We start from the raw sequence: 26717 nt of genomic DNA, 5'->3' as shown, positions 1-26717 counted from the left end.
AATATCCCGTACGTTCTTTTGAAAATGTGTTCCTTGTAACGGTGCGTAAGTATGCCTTTTTTTTCTTCCTTTCTAAATTGGATTTCCTTCTTTTCTAAATTGGACTTACATTACCATTTCAAAATGTCCACAAGAAGCTTCTTTTTCCCAAACGATATCAAGAACGCAATAATATGAACTAATCAGTTAAGTTTTTATTCAAGTTACATCCGTACCTAAAGGGATATGGGGCAGAAAGAGTGGCTTTTGTTCTTTTCCTCTTTCGTTCTCATTCACCTCCGCAGCTCTCATTATTTGTGGTTACATTTTATATGGTGCTGGCACCACAGATAGAAAAGCATATTTAACAAGAAAAAAGTATTTGGCTAGCCCTTCACCAAGAAAATATTGTTCTTGTAGCCCAATACATTTTGCTATCCCCCGAAACTGTTTAATAAAATTTATTGTGTTTCACCTCATGGTATTGTTGTTCAATAGAAGGGAACAAAAGCACATTCTCAAAGGCAATTACTTGGAAAATCAAATTGCTTCTAGTAAAGGTGGTTATGCATATTGACAGAAGCTGAAATTTCAAACCATCAATCACATTTTTACAACTTCCTTCCCTTCTCTGCACAAACCAGTCATATGAATATGAAGCTTTATTTCCGTCAAAATTGGCCTTTAAAATCCCTTGGCCTTTACCAAGCAAGAAGTTTGTAAGGTCAGTATAGCGTTCTCCATTCAGACTGTTTTAGTTCCCAGACCCTTAACGCCAACAGCGTTGTTTGTTTTTATGTGTAAAGTTGTAGATTTAATTTTGGAAGGGCAAACATTGTCTTAATATAGAGGTCAACAGACTTGAAAGAAAGAAAATATCACAAAGTAAACGAAGTCGAGGACCCAAAGCCCGAGTGGAAGACGAAGTCGTGAAAGCGATTGTTGTGTTCATAAACGAAAGTCGTGTGAATATGATGAATATATTGACGCAGTGTTGAATGCTTTACTGTGTGTATTGGATGACAGCAGGTCCTAAAGGAAATTTTGGCCTTCTGCTTACAATGAGCATGTTTCAGAGCGTTCATTAGGATTCTGTGCAAAATGGTGGATTGCAAAGACAACACAGCTCTATGTGTCGATTCCGAAGGTATGTTCACATGTAGTCTACCTACAATTCAATAAACCTTTTCCGATTCACAAAAGGTTGATTTGTTAAAATTAAATTTTTGCTTGTTAACTTGTTTCAAATTGCTTGTTTGTACTTGTAGGTCGTTTTATAAAAAGGTGATAGATTCAAAGAAGTTTGCGATGGTGTCTCTTGGTCATAACTTTTTTATAACAGTGTCTGAAGAATCGAACTTTCTACTGATTAAATCCTGCTCTAGAATTTAAGATTTTAATCCGAAGATTATTTAATATGTTTTTTCTACCCACGTTATAAGTCTCTCAAACCTCAACGACAGAATCTTCCCTTCAACTGCAATTGTTTACATTAAATTTTGGTATGCACATTCAATCTTTAATTATCAGCTTTACAGCGTAATTGTAGTAGATTCACTGTTTGTTGTTGCTTCCCTCGTGCAAGAATCCCTTGCCAAAAACTTGCTAAGACATCTGTTTGCTGTAGATTTTTTTAATTTACTGGCAAAGCCTCTTAGCTGGCATTTTCTAAAGTTTCTTTGATCCTTTGCTTGCAAGATCATTAGGTTGATAAAATTTTAGCCAGGGAGCTGTGAGAGATTTCAAAAGAGGGTACACGACTCCCTCGATGGTCACTCAGAATTATGAACGCTTATGTGGAACCCCTTTTGTATGTAATTTGACTATTGAAAAAACACAATGCATACAGTTGTATTCAGCACCTCTCTAGATGAAACTTTCATGATTGCCTAAACTATGTAAAGAAGAACAATGTTCTGTTGATATTTAGAGGAGCCGGACGGGCAAATTTCCGCCTCTATGTCTGTGTAGTTCTTCCCCGATTAGCCATTGTTTATTTTTTGTTGAGCACTTCTACCTGATTTTCCTAGCCGTCTGCGGGAATTCTTTCCAAAGCGCCACTAGCATCATCTTCGGCAAATAACTCTCGCTGTTTGTGGCTATAAACGATAACCTGAATTGTGTTTCTACAACAAAGCCATTTGCTAATGTCGTATTTAAATTTTTATACCAGTTAACATTGTATTTAAAAATTGATCTACGAATCATATCGGCATCTCTTTGAGCTACATTCATTTTAAAGTTATTATAATAAAGTAGTGAATTATTCATAAAACATGGTCATTGACTCTAAGGATTCCAGTTTAGGCCATTTCAAACGCTATCTGCTGGTCACAATAATATTCTTGCACGGGGTCAGCATAGCTAAGAGCTAAGATTGGAGTAATTGAAATGAAAGGAAATCAGTCTATACAGTGAGATTTCTGACAATGCATGAGCAGGTTGTCGAGAATGATTTCCCAAATAATAATATTTCTTTCCAAATGAACGCTGTTAATTTTCACAACTTTTCTCAGTTGATCAACAAGGCAAGCTCCTATATTTTATATTCTCCTCAGCCCACCTGCTTTATACACAATTGTATCCATAGCAACAAAGCTCAAGAAAAATACGAAGCGTCTGCTCTTTGTAAATTTAAAACCCGTTCTTACAAAGTTGAGAATGAATTGTTTATCATTTCTGAAAAAGATGTTTTTACTGGTTAAACATTAACTCTGGCTGTTTACTTAATTTAGCTTTGTTTTAAATTAAAATTTGAAGCCGGTATGAACTAGGCCTCTTGCCACAGTCCTTCTTGAAAGATGCGCCTAATCTGCAGCCAGTGCAACTTTCCGGTGATCCCTATTGCGCAGCTGCTGTCTAAGTGATTGCTAACTTTTATTTACCTTCAATCGAACATAGTCAAAAGGATATTGACTATGATTCTAACTATGTAGAATGCATGATTCTAAAACATGTGATTCATATTGTGGCCTAGGCCTTTGCACTCTTATTTCATTTATCTTAACTACTATTTGTCTGCCAAAAGTACTTGGAACACCCAGCAATTTGCATTGCATTTTTTGTCCTTCATTCCTTTTTCGGAAAAAAATTACTACTTCCTCCCCCTTCCCCCTAAAACAATGTTGATGATTTAGAGAAATATCATAAAAGTAGCGCAAAAGAAAGTGCTTCCTAAAATCCTAGCCCGTTTGATAGTAAATCAACATTGTTTCGTGGGGGAGAGGGGGATGGTTGATTTTGACCTTGGAAATTGACGTCAGTGTTCCAAGACTTTAGTCAGGAACTGTACTATGCTGAACCTAGAAAGGGCTAGAAGCTTCTTCCTTCGTTTAATATATTTATCTTTGATCATCGAGACTCCCTGATAGGAACCTCGTCAGGTTGGTTCATTAAAAACAGTACGTTTCAAGCAATGAAGTTGTAAATATATTTGCTTCATTATTTTTGAATTAGCTAAATTAGTTACTGTTAAATCCCATTCAGTCGGATCTCCAAGGGGGGAGAGGAAGAGTCATGGAATAGTCTTAGCAAATGTCAGTCTTATCCGGGCGAAAGCTTTGACTTGAGTAAGGTAGGCAAATCTAATGGGAATTGAAAGTCAGTCCGATTTAATGAAAGTCAAAGTTATCCGGGGGCACGACCGAAATTCGAATGTATTCTAAATTCTATTTTTACTTCTTTTTGAACTACAAACTGATAATAAAGGCCAATCTCTTAAATATCATTGAAATTGAATCCCGAATTAATAACGGATATTTTCCTCCGCAGAACCGTACATAGGAGAAGAAGAACGCATACGTCACGATGCTTTGTTTTTCAGTCAAAACCCGGATGACAGTCTTCTCCTCTCTGGTAAGCCATGCAAAAGCATCAAAGTTGTTATTATTATCAAATTTCTTCTTTTATCAAAATATTTAAAGCTCACTGTACCAGAAATTCACGTTTTTATATATTGATTATGTTAGGCTCTTGGTTCATTGACTGCTTCCTAGACAAATTTGATATTCGATTCATTTTCAGTTATGTTGATTTTTGTGCATTTTATTTTGTTTGGTCATTAATCAATTAGCTATCACTTGATCAATAAATCAACGATTGATCACTGCTTGATCCCCCTAGTGGTCAATCACTAAGCGTATTCCAACGATTCCTCAAATGATCATCTCATCTGTAACATAAGCTATCACTTGATCAATAAATCAACGATTGATCACTACTTGATCCCCCTAGTGGTCAATCACTAAGCATATTCCAACGATTCCTCAAATGATCATCTCATCTGTACGTTGATTCATTCAGTACCTCATCTACAAGCCTGTCTGTTTTTCATTTATTGGCTGACATAAAGAAAAACTTGCTGCTAGATCTAATGCTACGCATTCCAAAAATTACTCTATATTGTCATTCTATCAAAATTTTATTTTGTAGTACAAATTTTCCATTTCTCTCTTTCAATATTTTAAATTTCAGGTGAGCGTGCCCGATCTCTTTTCATCAAATCAAAATTACCACTTCAAGATTTGAGTAAAATATGGTATGATTTTTTAGCTCTTTGATATTCTTAGCTGTCAGACTCTGCAAAACCTTGGACATGAATTTCTGTCTTTGTTTTTACTTTCATGCAGATTTTCCTTTGTTTAAATTTACCTTGAGTTATATTTTGTGATTCACTATATCTTGGATAATATGACTTCATGAATTTTTTCGTCATTCCATCGATGTTAATGATTTATACATCACAACTCCATTCCTTAATCTGGCCTTTCATTAGGCATTTAGCCAGGGGCTGGGTCAAAAAGCTTTTATTTTTGTTGAAACGTATGAAATTAAACGAAATTGAAAGAGAAATGACGCTGTCACTGGATAGGGTATTGTCTCCTTCGAAGTTGTTAGGTCAGAAATCCCCTGTTAAGGTGGAACAAAGAAGTACTTGTGTTTTCTCTGTTTTCTAGGAAGCTTGCTGACGTCACACGAGACAACATGCTGGATGAATGCGAATTTGCAGTCGCTGTTCATCTCATTCAACGGAGATTATGTGGTTTCGATATTCCTGAGCTCATACCTCTTGAATGCCGCCCAGCGCCACGCCCCCTTTTGATAATAAAACAGGCAAGCGATGAAGAGCTGGATGCCTATTCAGTTGTTTATAATTGGCTGTCACCTGAAGAGAAAGGCATTTTAAAAAGTAAGACAAAAGGCAGTTTTTGATAATATAATTCCTTATAGCAAATCCCAGCACCTACCAAATAGAGGACGCGCTGTGAAGCCAAATAGAGAACGACGCTCTGACAATGATATACTTTCTTTCTTTATCTTTATTGTTTATTTAGTCTAAATAAACTGTCAAATAAATGATTTGTAATTAATTTAACCCGTTTTGTCTAACCTCTCAAAAAATTGCCCAGATGTCTTTATGGCCAATCTGTGTGAAACCAAATTTGGACCCGTTTCGATAAATTTAAGTTTTTGCATGCACAAAAATAATGATATCAGAAAAGTACCGAAAAACTACTTGAATTTTAAATATCTTGCTTGTGATATTTTCAAATTTCATCGCTTGAATGGTTTTACCTTCCAAAAAATTATTTCGTCCTATTTTAAAGGCTCTATATGGCGTTATACGTTAAAGGCGTTGAAAATGGTCTACCTTTTACTATCGATCAATAACTGTGTTGCTAATTTAGTATTTTACTCTTTCTTAGGTGAAACTGTTTTGAAATTCTTGGGCTCGTCAGATCTACCAGCAGAAGTTCTCTCGAAGATCTGGTAACTTTGTTTATTCATTTAATCTTTCTGTTTCTTTCTTTCTATCTATCTTTCTTTATTTCCTTCTTTCTTTCTGTCTTCCTTCCTTCCTTCCTTCCTCCCTTCCTTCCTTCCTTCCTTCCTTCCTTCCTTCCTTCCTTCCTTCCTTCCTTCCTTCCTTCCTTTCATTTTTTCTTTCCTCCTTTCCATTTTTCTTTTTATCTTTCTTTCTTTCTTTCTTTTTTCCTTTTTCTTTCTTTCTTTCATTCTTTCTTTCCTTCTTCTTCCCTTCTTTCTTTCCCTTCTTCTTTTTTCTTTCTTTTATTTCTTTTTTTTCTACATCGAATTTCCTTGAAGACCAAAATAATTTTACAGTTAGAAGCAACGGACTTACTTTGAAGTTATTATCACCAATGTTTTTTCTAAACTAATATATCGGATGATATTCTTCTAATTCCGACCTTTTGGCTTTTTTATTGCGATTTCTTTGCCAATGATGCACCTAGTCATAAATATTTGTTTCTTTGACTAGATGCTTATTAAAAGCTCCTCGTGCCAAAACATCTTTCTCACAATGTGTAATTCATTGCCTATGTTTGGTAACTATGTTTTTCGGTTCTAGTCCTCTCCTTGACTAATTAAATGTGAATTGAAGAATAAAGTAGTCCAAAAATATAAAATTGATCAGTACTTTTCTTATGAGATTTCGATAAGAAGTTTAAGAAAAACTTCCCAGTTGCTGCAAGCAATGAAACAAGATTTGTGCTTGTGCCAAAAGCCGAAGAAAATCCTTAGGACTTTTGCGATCTGTGCTAAATGTGCTCGCTAACAACTAAATCAACTTCGTTCTATTGACAAACGTATTTTAAATTATTGTTAGAAGCTAGTTTCTACTTGGTATTGATAAATGTTTGGATTGGCTAGCAGTTTTGATTTAATGTATTTGTCGATATCAAAAATACATTGTGACACCTTTAATCGCTTATCATATCACTCTTTAAGCCTTCCTTAAAACTTTGTAATCGCAAAATATGATGTCAAATCATAAGGTTTTCTATTTCATATCTTCAAATGATATCTTTGAAACTTCAAAGTAATTTGTCAAATGTCATTTGCCTTATTCCTTTAGGGATCTTTCCGATATTGATCGGGATGGAAAAATAAACAAAGATGAATTCTTTATTGCCCTGCACATAACAAGATTCTGCGTCAGTGGTAAGTAAATGTGAATTGTCTTCCCAGCAACGTTTTTTCTTGGACCTCTTTAAAAGTAAAAAAGGGAAGTTTTAGCACACTAATAAAAAATTTCCACTGCTTCATTTAAAGTAAACTCTTCTTTAGAGTAACCAGCTGAAATTTTGAGTTTTGGGATTCCAAATAGAATCTCAATTTAAAAAAGATCTGGTCAAAAATAAAGATCTTTTGATTTGTAATAAATTCTTTGTTTACTATCAGATTTTAGTCCTGCATATGTGAAACATTATCAATAACAAATTAACATTTATCTGGTTGCTAAAGATACGTTTTCATCCCTCCGATAACCCGAGCGATGCAATATCTTTCTTATCAATTCGGGTAGCTAATAGTTTCTCCCTTGTCAAAATAATCTAATAACAGTAAATCTTTTTAGTAAGATCTCAAAGTAAGTTCTCACAAAAATCACGGTAAATTATCTCTCACCTGGCTAGTGTTGTCGCGATGCATTTATAAAGCTCGAAAGAGGTTTTTAAAATGTTTTTGCAAGTTAAGTTTATTTTTTAGAGTTAATTTTTCGATGCCAAGAAAAATATGAAATTTTACAGCAAAACTAATTCTAAAAGGCTTTCGAAAATTTTTTGTCCTACCAAAATTTGGAACTTTCCACGATTATTTAATTTTTCGATTCCAAGAAGAATGTGAAATTTTACAGCAAAATTAATTCTAAAAGGCTTTCGAAAATTTTTTGTCCCACTAAAATTTTGAACTTTCCACGATTATAGAGGCCAAAAGAAGCTCAATTTGTAGCAATTTACTTGATTTCTTTGGCATCAGCATGATAGAGGTGCACGGGGAGAAAGTCACGTGACTTTCACGCTAGTCTTCTCCGTTCTCCTTTATGTTAGTTATTCAAAGCAAGAAGAGAAAAATTTTGTAGCAAAGGATAAGTTTTTTGCTTTGCAATGTCGAAATGAAAGTTGCATATAACCTGACGCTTTGATCTATTGTTTGCCAGGTAAATCAAAGTTAACAGAATCGATCGATGTATTATCAATACTCCCGAAAAAGGTGAGATGTGTGAACACATTTATTTTATTTTCAGTTCTGTATGTTCAAGACGATTCTTTAAGATCGATAATAGCACACTTTCGGCGAGCAGGTGTAAATCTAGCCTGCTAGAACATATGTTCCAAATCGTTGATTGGCTGAACGATCAAAATTCGCCACACCCCATTCAGCCAATCAGAATTAAAACAATTGACAACAAACGTGCCTCGCAGCTAGATTTAGGCCTATTTTTGACGTTTTTACCGCTACCCACAAAAAGTAAACGTGTGAAATGTGCTGAAAGATAACTCAAGTTTTTTAATAGAATAGAAATAGAAAGAAGTCTAGTATAAATATGATTAGTCCTTTGAAATTGGCAATGAGATAGATGAAAAAGATGAAAAGTAAAAAGCAAATAACAGTTATGATCAAAGAACGAAAAAAGGAGAAATAAAAATTAAAAGGGTAAAGAAGAAAATTAACTAGGGAAGTATGTTAAAGAAAGGAGAAAGGAAAAAATGAGTTGAAAGAATCAAGGCCACAAAAATGAAGTTGAATTTTTGTTTAAACTTCATTCTTTTCATCTGGGCGAATGTCAAGAGGTTTTAACTGTCATCCATCTTCGTCTGACATGATTCAGCAGCTGTTTTTATTTGAAAGGAAAGATACCATCGTTAAGCACAAAACATGAACAATTTTTGAAATTTTATTGCCTTTCAACTTCACTTTGACAACTTTACTAAATTTTTAGACTTCAGGAGAATCTATCCACGATAAAAGAAGGAGGTAAGGACAACTTTCTGTTAAAATAATTATCACATTGATAAATGTACATTTTTAGTACAATAAACAAAAAAGTAATGAGTGGAAAATCATTGGAAAACTGGATATCATTATCCAATTGTGGGATATTATCATCAGTCGATCTTCTTTTCGTTATTTATCCTGCTTTTTCTTCCTTGCGTTAGATTAACTTCATTACTTCATTGTTTTCAATAATTCTGTTATTTTGGCATTTTTCATATCCTGCAATCATTTTTTCATTCGGTTTTGATCTACTTAATGTATTTTAAATCAACATTCTATTTCTATAACTCATATTAGCATTTCGTGTTTTTTCAACATCTTGTTTCATTATTCACGATTTCTATTAATTTATTCAACCATTCTCACTTGTATTGATTATCATTTGCTCCTATGATCAATCTTCAAGGTTTTTCGATCGAATTTCAGGAGAACTGAAATTCAGACAGATATGAGAAAGCTAACATCTTTGAAGGTTCGTCATTTATTTCTCGGTACTGATAGAAATATCGGTTTAACAAAACTGCGCTCTTTTTAGTTAGAAGATTTCCAAAGCTGAAAGTTTCATAATTTTCATGAAATTTGAATAATCGAAGTTCCTTAAAATCTTCATTAATTTCTTAATGCTGCTCTTTAGTTCTTTATGCCTCACTAACTCCAATTCAAACTGTTGTATTTAGTGCTTCCGTTCTTTTTGTTCATAGGAGAAGCTTCAAACCGAGTTAGCTAATGCAGAAACAAACGAAAACGAGGCTGCAAAAGCAAAAATTCAGGCAGAGTTGCAAAAAACAAGCAAAGAATTGGAAAATATAGTCAAAAAGGAGAGCGGTCTGCGTAAGGTGGGTGAATAAGGCTTTTTTACTTTTCACATTTTTTTCCATGCAGAGGTATCAGCCAAATGTAAAAGATGCAATTAAAAGTGCTTTCCAGTATGTTTTGAAATGCTTATGGTGATATTTCAGAGCTGTGTAGGGGCCATTTATATGAGGTGAGAACGCATATCACCTTTTGCCCACTCAGGATAACTGAAGACATCGTTTAGAAAAGAGAAAAAAAAGGGACACTCCATTCATGAGACTTCGAAACTTTGTGCAAGCGCATGTGCGAATGTATACGAGGCTAGCCAAGTCTGTTATCGGTAAGGAAGCATGCTCAAGGAAGATTGGGTTGATAAATGCGAAGGATGCCCTTAATCACATACTGCTGCCAACCAATTGCTGTTTAGGTCCAAAAATTAGGAAAGGAACACTTGTTTTGGTCTTACAATTCTCCGAAACAAGGTTAACCAAGCAAGAATTGTTTTCCTTGTATCGCAAAGGCAAAAAAAGGCCGAGCATAAAAAGCGAGTTTACCCGCCCCTTTTTCTCTATTCTGTGCTTTCGTCCCACTTGACTGGGCTAGCGTCGAATCCAAAACCGATGAATATTTTGTTTTACTATCTTGCGCAAGTGCAGTGCGTATGTATTTGTCCCACCTTGCCGGGCTGGCTCACACTGACCGGGTTGGTCTAGCACACTTCTTATATGAACAAAACCTTAGTTCTTTTTACAAATCATCTGTCTACTCTTATCATAATATGCAGTATCATAGAGACGTAAAAACAGTCTTCCTTCTCACAGGAAATCACTCAAATGAATTTACAGACGTCAGTCACAACGGACATAGAGGTGATGCGTCCTTTTGATCGAAGCTTTTTGATGAAAAGACAATCATGTGGTGCTGACTTTCTCAAACAGCTCAACTACAAATCAGGTAGGCTTAAATTTGCTTAGTTTTGCTAAGTGAATTTTAAATTCCTATGCAAGACTTTTCTATGACTACCAAATCAGAGTTAAGGAACACGCTTTAATTGCCAATCAGGTGGAAATAAAACAATGAAAAGGGTTTTAAAACCAAATACATTGTAAAAATTACTTGATTTTCCAAGTGATGAATTTTTAGTTCATCATTACGAAATAACCTTAATAGCAGGTCCCAGAATGCATGGCGATCACGGTCCAGAAACGTAAAGAAGGCTAATGTAAGACAAAGAAACTTTACTGCCACACCCAAACCGCGCCCTGTTTTGTTGTTTTCATGAGGAGGTTTTCATAGCTTTGGGATATTGCTCAGAAGAAATATAGACGATATTCTAAACTTTACCCATTAGCTATTTATTCAAAATGCTAAAATATAAAACTTCCGCAATGCTGATTCTCAAACCATCAACTGCTTTACATTTGGTAGGCCCATAATCAATTCAACTTGTCATGAATACAGACATCACGTTTTATACACAAAACAGCTTCTCGGTGAATAACTGTTAATAATTCATTAGTAATTCTTATCGATTCAAAATTGATATACTAAGGCAATAGGGTTTCCTTATTAACTTTGAGACCAGCATTGCCTCCCAACAATGAATTAGTTATGAATTCGAGGGAAGACTCTAATGAATAAGATAATACATCGCTAGGTCAAGCCAGAGTATCCTGTGAGGGTCAAGCGAAGACATGGTCTATGTTTGTTTACAACACTTCTAGGCTTGTAATTATAAGCACCGTTATGTGATTTTTAAAAGCGGACAGCATTATTTCTTTTGCGTACCATAATGCTTGTAGTCGCGAGCACAATTTTCCTATGAACATGGGAATGTGACGTCGAACCTTCTTCAGGCCTATCTTAAGTTCAGCATCACCGAACAATGTTGTGACATATGATCGCTAGTTTGAACGAAATTTTGATGAAATATCATAGCCAAATGACATTTTCTTTCGAGACAGTGGATGAAAGAAAATATGACGTACTGTATTGACATACAGGTAAATATATATGTTGGTAAAGACAAACGCATAACGACATTGACATAATATGACGTAATGTGGAAAAGCAGAAAAAGTGTTTTAATTATGCAAGGAGGTGGCCTGTTGATACAAGGTCATACTACAAATGACCAATGTGACATATCAAGAATAAAACGCAAACGTATAACGTGAGGGCTGTTTTACAATAGGACTTCTCTTTTCTTGATTGTATAGTTTTTCATAATAACAATTGCCTGATTATCGCATTAAGCGTGAAACTCTGGACAGCACCTTAAAACAGCCCGGTTCAATACCCCAAAAGTGAGTACAATTCTGCATATTCGGTATCAAATACGTTCTGACAGACCGGTAAACAGCACTTTTCTTTCGTTTTTTACAATGCATATAACACCTGCGTGTGTTTTGTTTCTTTTAACAGTTGAGTTCTGCTTCTGTTTTTTTAACAGTTGATTTTCTGAAGTTATCCCACATTTGCCCTAAAATTAGGTCAATTTTCAATTTTATTGGACGCGTTTTTAGTTTATTTTGGACATTTTTTAGATCATTTCTTGGCTCAGATGTTTTATTGTTTTCATTTGAGATAATTTCGGTATTTAAGCTTCAATAAAACAGTTTTCCAGCTTGTGAAACAATGTCCAGGAGAATGTTTTAAGCAAAAATTGTTGTCTTGAATTAGGCATTTCTTTGTATGCAGGTTAAATTAGACACTGTTCCTTGCTTAAGGGAACTTCCGAAGGCCTATCGTATTATCTGATTAGCAACAAGGCTGCATGTTTATTAAAGATTCTCGACAGAGATTTCAATATTTGTATCAAAGCTTGCATATCTTCGAAGATTATTCTCACGAATGAATAATTCATCAAAGTGCATAAAACGAAGCTTGAGTTAATTCCGTCATGGTTTTAGCTTATAAATATTTTATGCTGGCGTGGTTTGTTTGGTAGCTTTGTTTCATTATCATGACTCAGTCAGTCTTGCAACGAAATCTTCTTGTTAGTACTTGAACTGTTATTCGTAAAAATATTTTATCACCACAAACATGCACTTCTACAAAGATAAGAGGTATGTATTCATCCAACCAGGCTGCTTTTTATAAAACATGTGTTGGATCGTAGACTAGTCGCACTCTGAGGTCAACTGACATTTAATTTGGTACATATATAATTTTGTTATCGCTGTGCTCCAATAACACAGTCTTTTGTGGCCTCGAAATGTTTCCAAGAGCCAGGGAAAAAACATACTGTTAAAATGCTAGGGAGATTGTTGTCGCAAATTTTAGTGGTAAAGACAAATATTTATCTGTAGACATTGTTCTTCTTCTTTGCTAGTTTGCTAGTTGCAACAGTTCAAAATACAATACTAGCGATATTTATCTATCATATATCGATGAACCTAGTAGTTGCTTGTTTTTCAATCCATCAATATTTTCAAGACCAATTTTTGAACTTTCCAATTTTCCAGTTAGTAATATAAACATCCTGTGAAGGGGGAAAGGCCTTCAGCCCAAATGACATTTTTGTTTCAGATAATAGACTTTTGTTTTTTGTTTGTTATATACAAGAGCTTGATCCCTTCCTCATCTGAAATCTTTTATCATGACCATGATTACAGAGGGTTGAACAAACGTAACTTCTTTGGATTACTCAGGTAGCGTTGAATTAGGGGTTTTCTCTTACCCAATTTCCCGTCTTTTGTATTTCTTCCAAAATCCCTGGTTTTCCTTGCAGTTTTTTTAAAACTTTTTCCCAAACATTTTGGAGGTAGTTTTCGAATCACGACTTCCCTTCAAACTACCTACTTTCTTACGTTCTGCCATCTTTCCTTGAGTTTCCCTTGAAGCTCCCAAATCTCTGCATCTCTACTGGTGCTGTGAAGGAGCCTTGCGCAGTCGCATTATTTTATCAACATCTCCATATCTTGCAGTTTTTCAATAGCAGCAGTGAAGGGAGACAATTGGATGATATCCATTCCCATGGCAAGAACAATGAGCTCTTGTGTGAATGGATTTCGAAGTGATTCAAATCCTGCTTTGTGATTTGAAAATTGTTGTCTAGGGACGCGATTGGGCCTTTTTGAGCTTTTCAAAAGCGTCAGGGAAACATTGTTGTTTTTATTTCTGCTGGATACAAAGAGTTTTTCGATCTGATGAACTCTTTCTCTGTATGTATCAACTCATAGTTTCCATCGATGATTTGTTTTATTTGAGTACTGGTTGCTTTCAGAATTGCTAAACTCTTTGCTGGATGCTTTTCGGCTTCATGGAAGTAAGTTTGTTTCAACAACTTGATGCACTTTTTTATCATCCAAATCTAAACGAGCGCTGTTTGTGAGGTAGAGTTTGTCAATCAATCAGATCAGAGCTTGCGATCACGAGCGCTCAATGAAACTGGAGAACTGTGCAGTACTTTAAGAATGTAAGCAAGTTTTAAAACTGAGTTCTCTCGCAGATTACAAATCATTTGACTTCCCTTAACCTAACTTGACGTGATGTGGATATTTTGAAAGAATAATCTGTTGTTAGCCTTAAGCGAATGTGTAAGGTTTTCTAAATATTCAAAGTTTTAGCGAATGTGTAAGGTTTTCAAGACATATTTATTCGATTAGTCGTTGAATTTCTTTTGTTTTTCCAATATATTTTCTGTGCCTTTTTGCCTATCGAACTTTAACTTTAATCTTAACATGGGTTAATCTAATATTTGAAACCTTTAATCTTACCAAACCCATTGTTGAAGGCTTCATTTTCATTACCCTCCCTTGGCTCTAAATCAACCTCTAATTCCAAGGCAACTGAACATCATCTAACTTCAATAATTCATCACCCTCTAACCCTTCGTTCTCTTCAATTTTTCAATATATTTCCGTGGCTATTTGAAAAAATTTCGTTTTCGAAAGTTCATAAATAATCAAAAGCCACAAAGAAAAGATAAACATAAAGTTTAATAGCGCTGTATATTTTCTTTTGTTTCGAATTGATAAAACGCGTTTTCGAAGGATGGACAGAGCCATCAATGTTATAAAAATGTTTATTTTTCAAAGAGAAATTTTTCTTTGTTTTAGTAAACTCGTGCATTTCATGAAAAACAGAGATAGAGAAGATTCAACAAATGTTGTTTTTTATAGATCTTTTTGATTGACTGACTGTTCATATATCGGTAACACAAAGTCAGACTATAAAAAAAGTTAACGAAAACATGTATTGACCGTTCTAGAATGCCTCCCCCCTCAATAACCCAGAGTGAGGTAGAGAAAGGGGGTGTGGCTAAACCATAAAATTAGTTTTTACAAAGGGGTTGAGTCTACGCTCAACAATGAATAGAAATGTGGAATCCTTAATCTTCTTTCCTACCTTCAACTTTGAAAATACAATCCCATCCAAGAGTCTTGGAATACTAAAGTCAGTTCTCAAGAGCAAATTCAGCCCCCCCCCACTCCCCCAGCAGCAGTATTTGTTGCCTTTAAAACTCCATTGGAGATTAGGAGGTATATATGTTTTCCATGTTTATGTTTTAATTATATTTGCCTTAACTATCAACATTGCCCTGGGAGGGGGAAAGTGGTGGAGGTAGTAGTATTTGGGGTAAAAAGAAAAATTGTAGAAATACTATGCCTATTGCACGGTGTTCCAAATAATAATGACAGGGACTCTATCCTCGGGACCAGAGCAACTAACATCATTCAACGACAGTGACCCCCCCCCCCCCTCCCAACCCAATAGTTCCCCACTTTTTCCTCAGTGGTTTTTGTACCAATGACACCCCATTACCAGTTTTGGGCAAGAAGCCCACATCGACTCAGATCTTGGCGACAACCGCAGAGATCAATTTGTTCTTTCATATTTTTCTATGTACCTGCAATCTATCCCATAAGTCTTTGTGACGTGTAAACATCTTCGCATTATTGTTTGTGCAAGGACCAGTTGAATTGAATCGCTTTAATATAAAACAGTCATTTGTTTGTAGAAGATCTGTATTTATTTGCTGCTTGATTTTAAGAATCCCTTGTTTATTGCCGTTTGTTTTTCTTGGCGTAAATTAAACGTGGCATTGATAACTGGAAGACTGCTCGACTCTTGGTAAAACATTGGTTTATGAACGTCGGAGTACAGCTTATGGTAGATGGTTCTTTTTAATTTTTGTCCGTCATCATTTCATGTATAGAAAATAAAGCGTACAATGGTGCGAGGAGTGTAGCTATCACATAAGAGCTGAATAGTCGCCAAACAGCATACCTTCAGAGCTAAGGGTTTTTAGGGAATTTTTTGTGATAGGGGGGGGGGGTATGTTTCTTGAAAAGAAAATTATTGTGTCAAAGGCGCACGAGATTTTTATAAAGTGATATGGCACTGGTTTTGGTGATAATATAAGGTCGTTTGAACTTGGCTGTCATTTGCATAAACAACAAAGTATCTGGTTTTTAGCTGCCAAACTATCTCATCCTTTGTATATACTTTTCAACCTTGTAGTGATTTGATGCACTGAATCTTTTGTGTGGCCAACTAGAACGATTTTCTCACCGTGCCCCATTCTTTAATGGTAGTAAAATATGGCTGATTTCCTCCCGAGATGAGGGCTTAAATAGTAACAATGATGCTAGAGAAAAACGACCGAAAGCCGTCCGCAGTTTCATAAGATCTATATCTGAATTCATTTTTGTCTGGAAAGGTTTTTATTTTTCCACAAACTCAATGAGTCGGCCAAAAATCAAGGATTATAATAAAATGTGGGATATTGTTTATTTGAGACAAAATATGACTAGCTGATCTGATAGGTAAATCCGAGGGGCAATTCACTCTGAAATTAGCGTACGAGATTTTCCTTAAAACAAAAGGATTTCTGGGGATTTTCAGATAAAACAATAGGATTTTCACAAAAGGTGTACGAGATTTTCTTCGAGTGATTTGCCCCCCGGATAAATCATGCAGCTTTTACACATTTTTTGTAAGGAACTGAGCTCGGGATAAACATTCACTTTCTTTATTTTGGTATTAATTTCAGTCCTCAAAGTTGCTGGAATGTTTCTTAAATGTTTCTTAAATATCAAATGCTAATGAGCCACTTTTTACAAACATAAAAGACGAAACACAAGCTAACATGACGTAGAACCTTCCGTAAGTCACAATGAAGTATTTCTTTTTAAAACTGTGAGTTAAGCAGGAAGTGAGTGGCCAGTCATCGAAAAGAATCATTCTAAAGTCTATCTCAAAACTAAACAAGGTTGATGGTGATAAATACTGCGGCTTCCTAATTGTTTGTCTTATAAGGGCTCAGTTTTTGTAAGACATTTCCTTTTAAAACAAAATGAGTTTCAGTAAAACCACGAAGTTTATGTTATAATTATCCATAAAAAGTTATTTTGTATCAATATGAAATTCGGCACCTGTTGTTGTCCCCTCTAATTTCCTATTCGCAAATGCCAAAATAGTTGCCAAATAAATATATCCTCATTTTCAAATGCATGTTTATAGTTTATTTACATATTAGTTTGAAGATCAAACAAATTGGTAGAGAAAAGCAGAACCTTTTTATGCCCAGAATATCTATATCAATGAATGGAAATTTCCTGGATTTTTGCGAATGGCATGGTAACACCCTGGTTTATCTGTGACAGATTTCTCTCATGAGTCCTGTCATCCCCTTAATCTTTCCTGTCTGTCATTGATTTGCAGCTATAGAAATTTAATCGCGAATTCTTAAAAATTCATTCACCCAAACCTTCTTGGGATGATTAAAGATTTAATCATAAATTCTTGTTTCTTTCTTATAGGCCAATGTCGTTTCAGTGAAAATGTGACTCCAGAAATTTTTACTGGGGAGAACATTTTTGACTTCGCTAAGAATTTACCAGAGAATCCTAACGTTGCGACTAAACGTAGAGGATCCGACAGCCCGCCTAAAGAAAGCTCGAAAGTTAATCAGACCGAAGAACATCCGTCGAAGGCTCATAGCAACGAAGACAGTGATTCATCGGATGATGAAAGTGATTCTGTAGATACTGGGGTAAGAAGACGACGCAAGAATAGGCCTAAATCTGAGCGGAATAAAGTAGCAAGAAGGGATCCAGTTACTGAAAGACGAGTACGATCACTGAGTGAGGCTATTAAAGACATTGCAGCCAGAAACGAGGCTGCCAAAAAGGAAATGGATGTTAGAATGATACGGCATTCGGGAAGTGACAAATCCAGCGAGGTAAGCAATGCTTGTAAAAATACATATAGTTTTTTAAAAAGTTGTCCATGAATAAAAGAGTTTGAAACAATTCACATTTAGTGGAAAGAAAGCTGGCGAACCGGTGTGATCATAAGGAGAGTCATCCAGAGACGCATTTTGAATTTTTTTAATTGTGAATGAATCTATCTAGAAGAAATTTTTATTGTTGTAAACGATTTCGCAGCTGTGTGGAATATTTAGAAGTTATTTTGATTAACGTGGCATCCGTTTGTAAGTTAGAGATTTGGCAAATGCCTGCACGAGATGACAATTTCAACAGGTGGTCATTTCAGATTTTCACAATAGCTGTAGATAATGTGGTTTGCATTAGATAAGGCTTAAATGTTTAGGTCTTTAAATGAAGATAATTGTTTAGGTCTTTGTGAACTCTTTGTCAAGTTAAAGTGAGTCTGGAGTTTTTCGAGATAAAAGATTTTCCTTTTGCAAGATGACCTTATATTTTGTACAATATATGAAATTTTCTCGAAAAACATTTCTAAGTTTTCTGACTGTTGTGACAACTATCAATTTTTTTCTATTCTTGACTGTATTCTTGGCAAGGCAATTTCCCTATTAAACAGAGAGTAGATTTACTTGTATAAGTGTTTTCATCATTCAAAGATAATTAAAGATGCTCATTAAAATCGAGATGGTTTTTTATATTTTCTCCAGTCCAGTTGTTTGATGACTGCAGTTTGACCTATTCCGGTTACAGACACCATATTGTCTCACAAATCAGTTTAGCTTTTCTTAAAAGTCTAGATAAGAATTCATCGATTCATCTTGAAATGAACACAACCTTTCAAAACTTTCTCAAAAAGTTATACAAACATGACTTTTCCTGAGTTTGTGATACATAACGCTTTTTCCAGTGATTTTCCCCTCTGTCTTCAGCCAAGGACCGAGATACTCGGGGGCTTGGGGGCCGTCCCCTCCGCCACACCCCCCTCACCAAAAAAATATAAGTATTATAGATAAAATACTTTTTTGTAAAATATGTCTGTATCAAGCAAAAAGTTGTATCTCGGTCTTTGTCTTCAGCCCTACGACGACCACACCCGAGTGGTGTTTTTCTATCATAATTAGTTGCAGCCCAGTATAAACCAACTATGTAATAATTTTCCTGCTTCAGGGATCCACAACGGAGTCTTCTGTGTCATCTGATGGGAAACAAGGAAAGAAGAAAGATGCTGTTAGACGACGCTCAAAGGGAGCCATGGAGTTGTTTCACAAGCTGTTTTCATCAGACTCAGAGACAGCCTCGGATAGAGAATCACCTACCAAAAGGAGGTCAATAAAGGCTCTTCAGAAGTCACCATGGAATGAAAGGAAGGAAATCAACAAGCAAAGTTCATCGGACAATGAGAAGACTGGAAGAATTCGGAAAAACGTTGAGAACAGGCAAGGTAAGACTATTAACCAATGCATACATTCGAATAGAAGATAAAGAATATGTAGAAAGGGTTACAAGGGTGAGGTTCTTGATCATTTAGGCATTTTAAAGTGTGTGGTTTTGGATTTTCTTGTTAGAATGTATTTTGAATTAACTATGTGCTCAAATGTCGAGAAAGTAAACCCCTCTTCGTGTTAGCCACAGCAGAAAACGAATTTATGCCGGGTTCCGACACTGAGACGCCTGTCAAGACGTTGTGTTATCAGAACCAACAAGAAAGTTCCATCCTTTGGTTTTTTTAAATGAAATGGGATGTGTGTTAGTTGAAAAACTAAAAGTGAAATGTAAAACATGTTTTGTTTGGCTATACTGGTACTATGTTTGCACACCTAGAAGGTATCGATTAATACGGTGTTGGACTGGGTTGGGGGAGAGGGGGGGTAAAGGACCATACCCTGAAACGCTGGGAGAAGTTACTTTTCTATAATCCCAGGATTAAAGAGAGTTTGCAACTAAGAGGCTTGTCCTACATGAGCTTGATATTATCAAAGAGAGCCGCAAACAACCATCATTTCATTTTTCCCGATAGTTTGACGGTTTATGACCTGTTAGATAAGACCTTAGCAATGTATGTCATGCAGGTGGCGAAGTGCAGTCAACGCTTTTCCGCTTTCTGTCATGGCACCTGCATGTTAGAGTGAGGAAGTAAAGCTAGCGATTCTAAGGCCTTTCTTTAAGTGGGAATTTTCATTGTGGTTGGTATGAATCAAATCAGGTAGCATAAAGAAGTACTGAAACTGCTGACATGTGTTGATATAATATTCCAAGCTGAATGGCGGCCTTGTAAAATCCACTCTTGAATTTGTAGTCTTGCAACAGCACAATTTACTCACGTTGAGAATTTATTACTTCACAACTGAAACACCAATTGAGCCTTCTGCAAGGAGAGGTTGCTATCTAAGCGTGACTGATAACATTAAAGTCAACTCCCAGATGATGTTTTCTTTCACTATCAACACTGCTTTTTGTTCTAGGGCCTAAGGAGCTTGGAGTTGAAAATTCAAGAAATATAGCGTTATCGAAGGCAGTTGAAAAGGACACAGTGATTTCGCCAGTTGAAAAGAAAGAAAATTCGTATGATTTTCAACAAACTTTTGATCTTATTGACAAGTTGACGAAAGTAAATGGCGAGTCGAAAGGTAAACGTCTGACTAAAGAATCGGATAAGTCGTCAAACGAAAGTGAATCAGAAAAAGTTTTGAAGAAAAGTCGTAGCGTAAAAAATAATTACAAAAAGGAAGCTGATGTTGGCCAAGATGATTGCAATGAGCTTAGCACATTGATTTTAAAGCCTGTTTCAGTGAGTGGAGTCAACGAAGCTTTTACGTTTGGCGTCGACAGTGATGATAGTCACGTGGAAAAAAAAGCGTACGCAGGAAAACGAGGCCGAGCAGTTGAAGAAGAGGCCGTTGCCCCTATAGCAGTCTCAGTTGATGAAAGAGTAAGAAACCTCATCGATCTTTTAGACGAGACAAGTTGTGACACAGTTGAAGAAGAAAGGTTTAGGAGAAAATTGTCAAAAATTGAAAACAAGGGGATAGAATTCAGCAGCAGTGAATCAGGGCAGGTTACCCCACATAGCGGATCTGATATTGAATGTTCTGGCAACAATATATATAATAATGGCAAGGGAAAAAGCGGCGGAAAATTGTTTGAAGGAAATCTGATTAAACCAGGGATGGCTTCTTCTCCTATCCAGAACCATCACAATTCGAATGATGACACAGGGGATACATCGGGAGGTAACACATCAGACGGGGGCAACCTCGATGGTAGCTCGAAGACAACTGATATAAACAAGGATTCTGCTGAAGAAAGCAATGCTTCTCCTACAACAAAGAAAAGGAAAGTTCTCAGAACAAAAAGTGGCCATATTGTTCGATCAAAATCGATGTATGGCTTAAAGAGTCGCAGCGACCCAAACAGATTGTCATACGTTGACGAATGTGAGTGGCTGGATACTCTTGTACAAATAGAGCTCGACACCATTGAGAAGAGAAAGAGGGCTGAGGAGGAGGCCTCTCTTTCACCAACGGTAGAGTCAAAGCCGAGGCCACCAATTTACTCTAGGAGTGAAACCATTGATGAGGCATCTCTAAATTTATATGACAGTAGGCATTTGGTGAAAACATTGTTAGATATGGAGCTTGAGGGACGAAAAACAAAGGAGGAAGGAGTGAAACTTAGAGAGGGCACAAGGTATAAAGATAAAGAGGCGTTAGATAGGCGGAGGTCTATGCCAGTTGGAAAGGATATTTTAGAAGCAGCTGAGGAACGAAGGATGCGCGAAGAAGATCATCGCATTAAGGCTGAGAGCATAACGCCAAATGACGAACTGAAGCCATTAAAGGGTATTGATGCGAAAGATAGAGCTGATACTATTGGTACTGTATCTAAGACAAAGGATAACGTGACTGGCCAAGGCAAGGAAGTTACGACAGGTCGCAATAACGTCTCCAGTGGTCTGTTACCTAACAGCGATGTAGTTGTAGATAGGGAAGAAAAATCTTCGAAGGAACGAGGCTCCCAGGTATCGCCTGTGCGACATGACACGCCTGCTAAACAGGCAGAGTTGTCGAGTGAGAATAAGCTTACAAGTACTACTGATACTCAAAAGGATGCTGATGCCAAACACACACATGTGAAGAAGCTTCATCGCCAGAGCAGCACTGAAGATGACAATAAACCTTTGAAAAGTATAAAAGCGTTCAAAGAGATGTTTGAAGAGAAATCGAGTCTTGAAAGACCGGTTGATAGCTACAGCAGATCATTTTCTGTAGATGAATCACCAGAACGCCTAACTCGTAGCAAAAGTTTGGCAGAAGGTTTGAACAGGCCGGCTGAAGATAGTAAACATATCAAGGTTGTTGAGAAGCAGCAATCGGTGGAAAAGACGGACCAAAGGTTATTAAATGAACGAAACAAAAGTAGGGATATCGTTTTTTTCGAGGAAGCAAAGAGAGAAAGGGAACGGAGTGAATCGATAGATGAAGAGAAGAAAAGGAAGCTGAAAAGGGGTGATCAGGTAGAAGGGACAGTGAATACTATTAATAATGATGAAATTGAAGCTACACCAATTGCTGTTGATGAAGAAGTTCCTCATTTTAAGAATATTGGAGCATTTAAGCAGTTGTTTGAAAAAGGACAGGCACCAGAAGGTAATGCTTCTAAAAAACGTATAGCTATAGTGAAAAAGGATTCTACCCCAGAGAATGCATCAGAAAACATAGAAAACATTGAGGTTTCAAGGAAAGTTGGGATTGAAAAAACTAGGGAAAAAAGTGGCCTTGACAAAAGTACAGCTGAAATAGTCAGTGAAAAGAAGGTACCAAGTAGAAGTGCGGGGAAATCGGAGCAGAAGCACATTCAAAAAGAGCAAGAGCCCAAAGTTCATGGGTCTACAATCGCAAATCGAGGAAGTCAAGAGAAGATGAAAGAGAAGAAACAGGATGATTATGAATCGAGGGCTGAGAAAGATCAGGAGGAAGTCCAGCACAACGAAGACAGTATTCCAAGCATAAAAGGCAAGTTAGCAATGTTTCAAACCAGCTTCAACCAGGACGATGTTAAGAGAAGAGAACCAAAGATAAGAAAGATTAGGCCAAAGTCGTTCCATGGGAACGCGTTCCATGATGACTCTGAAAACGAAGACAGTATTTCGAAGAGCAGTCGGGAACCTAATCGAGAAGACGCTGGGTTTAAACTGGGGAAAAACAGGGATAAGATTGGCACAAATGCGGAGAGTGTTCGAAATGTGGGTGAATGGGTGCTACACGGAACGACTGACTCAACCACCAAATTTTCAAAGGAGACAGTTGGAAAACAGGAGACCAAAGCTGACGCTAATCAGAAAAAAGTTCTTTCTAAATCTGTATCTCAGGATGCTTTCGTGAAACCACGCGCTGACTCTCAAAATGAACCTCCCAATTCACAAAGGATAGAGCACCACGAAACCGATAAGATTCCTGAGAATGATGAGAGCTGGGAAGCTTTCTCTTATTCCAAAGTTGTCAAAGATGAACGCATAAGAAGGGAACTTGAAGAGCAAGAAGCTAGAGAAAGGAAAATTCGCCACAGAGCACTTAGTAGCAGTGGCCAGAAGTCGGAACATAATGACGTGCAAAAAGAACAAGAACCCAAGGTCAATGGGACTAAAGTCGCCAACCAAGGAGGTCAAGAGAAGACGACAGAAAATCACGATTCTGAGAGTAATGTAGTTAATGGCTCTTTGGACTATCTTGCTTATGCGAAAAGTGACAGAATACGTAAAGAGATCGAAGAGGAACAGAGAAGAGAGATGGAAGTAAAACAGCATTTAATTGGAAACATGGGGTCTTCAAAGAAAGAAGATTTGAACAGTAGCAAGCTAATTAATGAAGTAAGCAAGGAGCCAGTTGTAAATGGTTTCAAAATGAAGGATAATATTATTTTGAGAAATTCTGACAAAGAAGCAAGTTCTTTAGAAGAGACAAACAAACCAGATACAAATGGGAATTTTGAATCAAATGAGAGCATTGAGAAAAGCAAAGTAACAAGAGAAAGCGCAAAGGTGAGTAAAATTGAAACAATTGTTAATGAAATATAACAAGATAGGTTAGGCCTTTTCGATACCATTTTGAAAGATGTTTCATGAATGACACTCTGAGAGCAGTTAGACATCGTTTTAACTTTAATGTTGTCACTAGGCTGAGCCTACACTGCTTTGACTAAAGAGAAATTGTTTTTGGTTTATTTAATATAGCTTCCATATAATGTTAAGAAAATATGTGATTTTTTAGTGTAACTGTTAATTTACATATAAAGATCTTTTCTTTTGCATTTTAGTCACGTAAAATGCCAAGTCGAATCGAAATTGAACTGGAAGAGGAAAGACGAAGAGAGAAAGAACTAGAAGATGAAAGAAAGAAAAGAGAAGAAGAAAGAGCTAGAATGTTAAACGAAGAGAAGAGGAAACTCGAATTAGTTGAAGCTGAGAAAAAGGTAAGAAATTGTCATCTAATTTTGTTTGAACTTGAGAATGAGCATGTAATTTGGTTGGTTGGTACTGCAGTAGTTTGGCAAAATTAAAAAATGGTGACCATGGGCTGAAAATTTTTGGTGTCCAACAGCAATGAAAATGTTGATTGTTGTGACTTTGGATGTTGAGGACTATCTGTCAGGCAACGCTCTGAAAAATTATAACAAGAGGTTGCATGCTAGGCTAGTTTCTTTGTGATGTTCTCCTTGTTGTCACCGGCGTTTTATTCAGCTGGACAAAGTGAACCTGAAGAGGTTCTGCAATTGCTTAATTGTCATACATGCCGGGAAGCTGCCTGCCTAATTGTTGATTGCCTAGTGACCGAATCAGCTCTACTGAAAATATGACATCTAGCAAATTGTGTTGCCTATCCGAATTCACTATGTTTTGCCAGCAATTTTTGCCGGCAATTAAGGTGTAGGTCGCAATAATTATATGTAATGAATTTGGCCCCTGCTAGTTAATGCATAAGTCTTACTTGCTTTTCTAGCGAATCGAAGAGGAAGAGTTTGCAAAACAAAATGCGATACAAGAAGAGAAGGTATGTGTAAACTCTTTGATATTTTTCTTTAAAGATGTACTATTTGTGATTCATTCCCTTCTAACTTAGTTAGCAGTTTTTTTTCAATTAATTACCAAATTACCTGGCAAGGAAATATTGTCGAAATGTTTAGCATTCCTTCCCAACCCATTGATGTTACTTTGTGCGAAATTAAAGGGTGAGCCTGCATTCTTAGGCTTTTAACTTGCCTCCAATTTGCAGATTTAGATAGATTAAGGAAAGGTATAAGCAATTTAGATTTTACACTGAAACAGCCAATGAATTTCTCCCCAAAATCGATGTTTGTTTTTGAAGTATATCTCCAAAATTCGGATTTTCCATTTTTTCGAATCCCACTTTCTGGTGTTATGATTTCTTATATTTTTCTTTGCTTTAGCAACAGTAACTACAGAATCTCACCTCTCAGTAAGGCCTTGTATCCATTCCTTTCCTTTTATTATGAGAAAAACTGAGACAATTTTCACTTGGTAAAACTCTCCAATATAGAAATCCTCTCGCCCTGCCTTCATTCTAGGATTTGAAATTCTGCTATAGACGCAAATCTGTCAATTATATTGCATATGCATGAGAATATATTGCCTTCATTTGTTTACAGTTGAAGCGTCAAGCAAGAACTCGTGGCCTCAGAGCCATGTTTGAGACAAGTTGAAATTCAGCGCTGTTCCATGTTTTATACCTCGTGTAACACATAATCTAGTCGTATTTTTATACCTGTAATTTGTGACCTATTGTAAATAATATATTAAAGTTAGTATTTGTTCCTTGTTTGGAGGAATACGTTTATAGGAAAGTCTGTTTTCATGGCCTAGTTTTGTATAAATGCATAAAGGCGTGAAAATTTTGCATAAAGATATAGTTGTTTTTTCGGTCTGCTAAACTAAGATATAAAATTAAACAACCAGAATTAAATTCTTTTGAGCTATTCCCTGCAAAGACGCTGCTAAGCTCAAGGCCAAGGCACCTCAGATAGTTGAATCAAATATGACAATCGACGATCAACTTCAATGAAGTTTGGATAGTTTTAAGATTATGAAAATTGCACAGCCAAGTCAGGAGATCTCTCTAATACCTGTAATTTAAACTATCCTAAGTAATTGGTTTTTTAGATTTAAAACCTAGATAAAATCAAAGGCGACTTCTTTGGACGGCCTTTTAAATTGTGTATAAACTTCTTAAAGCTTATAATTAGATTTTTAAGTAAGGGATTTACTTGTAACATTTGTTGATGTATGGAAAATATCTTCAGGTTTTCACATTTTTTCTTGAAAATAATCTCAAAATCAGAAATTCTGTATGCAATGAAAATGATCAGAGATGGTTCGGCAAGTACTGTTGATCAACTTATGGGTTGATCAACTTCTTCACGTATTTACACAATTGATTAACTATTTAGCATTTGAGGAAACTTGTTTTACCATGCTGAATGTTGATGTCTTCATTTTTAATTATAAATCGTTAATACTTCTGAGAAATCTGAGAAATACTTCTTAAAAAATGCAGTATGCACTACATTGCTAATTGCAGAAGGATTGAAAATCGTAATAGAGCTATCGCATACAGAAAAAACAAAAGACCAAGACTGGCGTGCAGTAGGGTTGAAGCGGGGGAAGCCTTCTCTGTTAATGCTGAAAAGCGAATAATATTCTTGTTATCGTCTTTTCAGCGGAGTTTTATCTATGAACATGACAACAAACCAAAACTCAGATTTTGGGATAGTTGGAGGATCATGGTAGCCAACCTTCTGATAGAAGATGGTACCTGCTGATGTACGCCTAAAAGTGACCTTAGACTGCCATGCACAAGTAATCCTAACCTTTGATGGGAGCAAAAAATTATCTCCTGTTAAAATCTTGCGGCTCTTTTGCCTAGGGTACAGTAATCCGATCAGTCTCTTTTGACG

General features: G+C 36.2%; 1 protein-coding gene across 1 annotated transcript; it reads left to right on the top strand.

Moving 5' to 3' along the window:
- The first annotated feature begins 727 nt into the window (after positions 1-727).
- LOC135694496 (uncharacterized) lies at positions 728-26138 on the top strand. Its single transcript, XM_065213268.2, has 17 exons — positions 728-1126; positions 3751-3834; positions 4453-4516; positions 4935-5167; positions 5685-5748; positions 6857-6942; positions 7940-7992; positions 8723-8757; positions 9205-9250; positions 9480-9614; positions 10395-10527; positions 17343-17764; positions 18918-19191; positions 20213-23787; positions 24063-24218; positions 24746-24796; positions 25413-26138. The coding sequence occupies exons 1-17, from the start codon at positions 1081-1083 to the stop codon at positions 25464-25466; spliced, it is 5511 nt and encodes a 1836-aa protein (XP_065069340.1). The 5' UTR covers positions 728-1080; the 3' UTR covers positions 25467-26138.
- The last annotated feature ends 579 nt before the right edge of the window (positions 26139-26717 follow it).

Source organism: Rhopilema esculentum, chromosome 8 (genome assembly GCF_057945365.1).
Source record: "Rhopilema esculentum isolate cy_ngs chromosome 8, ASM5794536v1, whole genome shotgun sequence".
Lineage (NCBI taxonomy): Eukaryota > Metazoa > Cnidaria > Scyphozoa > Rhizostomeae > Rhizostomatidae > Rhopilema > Rhopilema esculentum.
The sequence above is the reverse complement of the archived record's forward strand: the minus strand, read 5'-3'. Positions and strand labels throughout refer to the sequence as shown.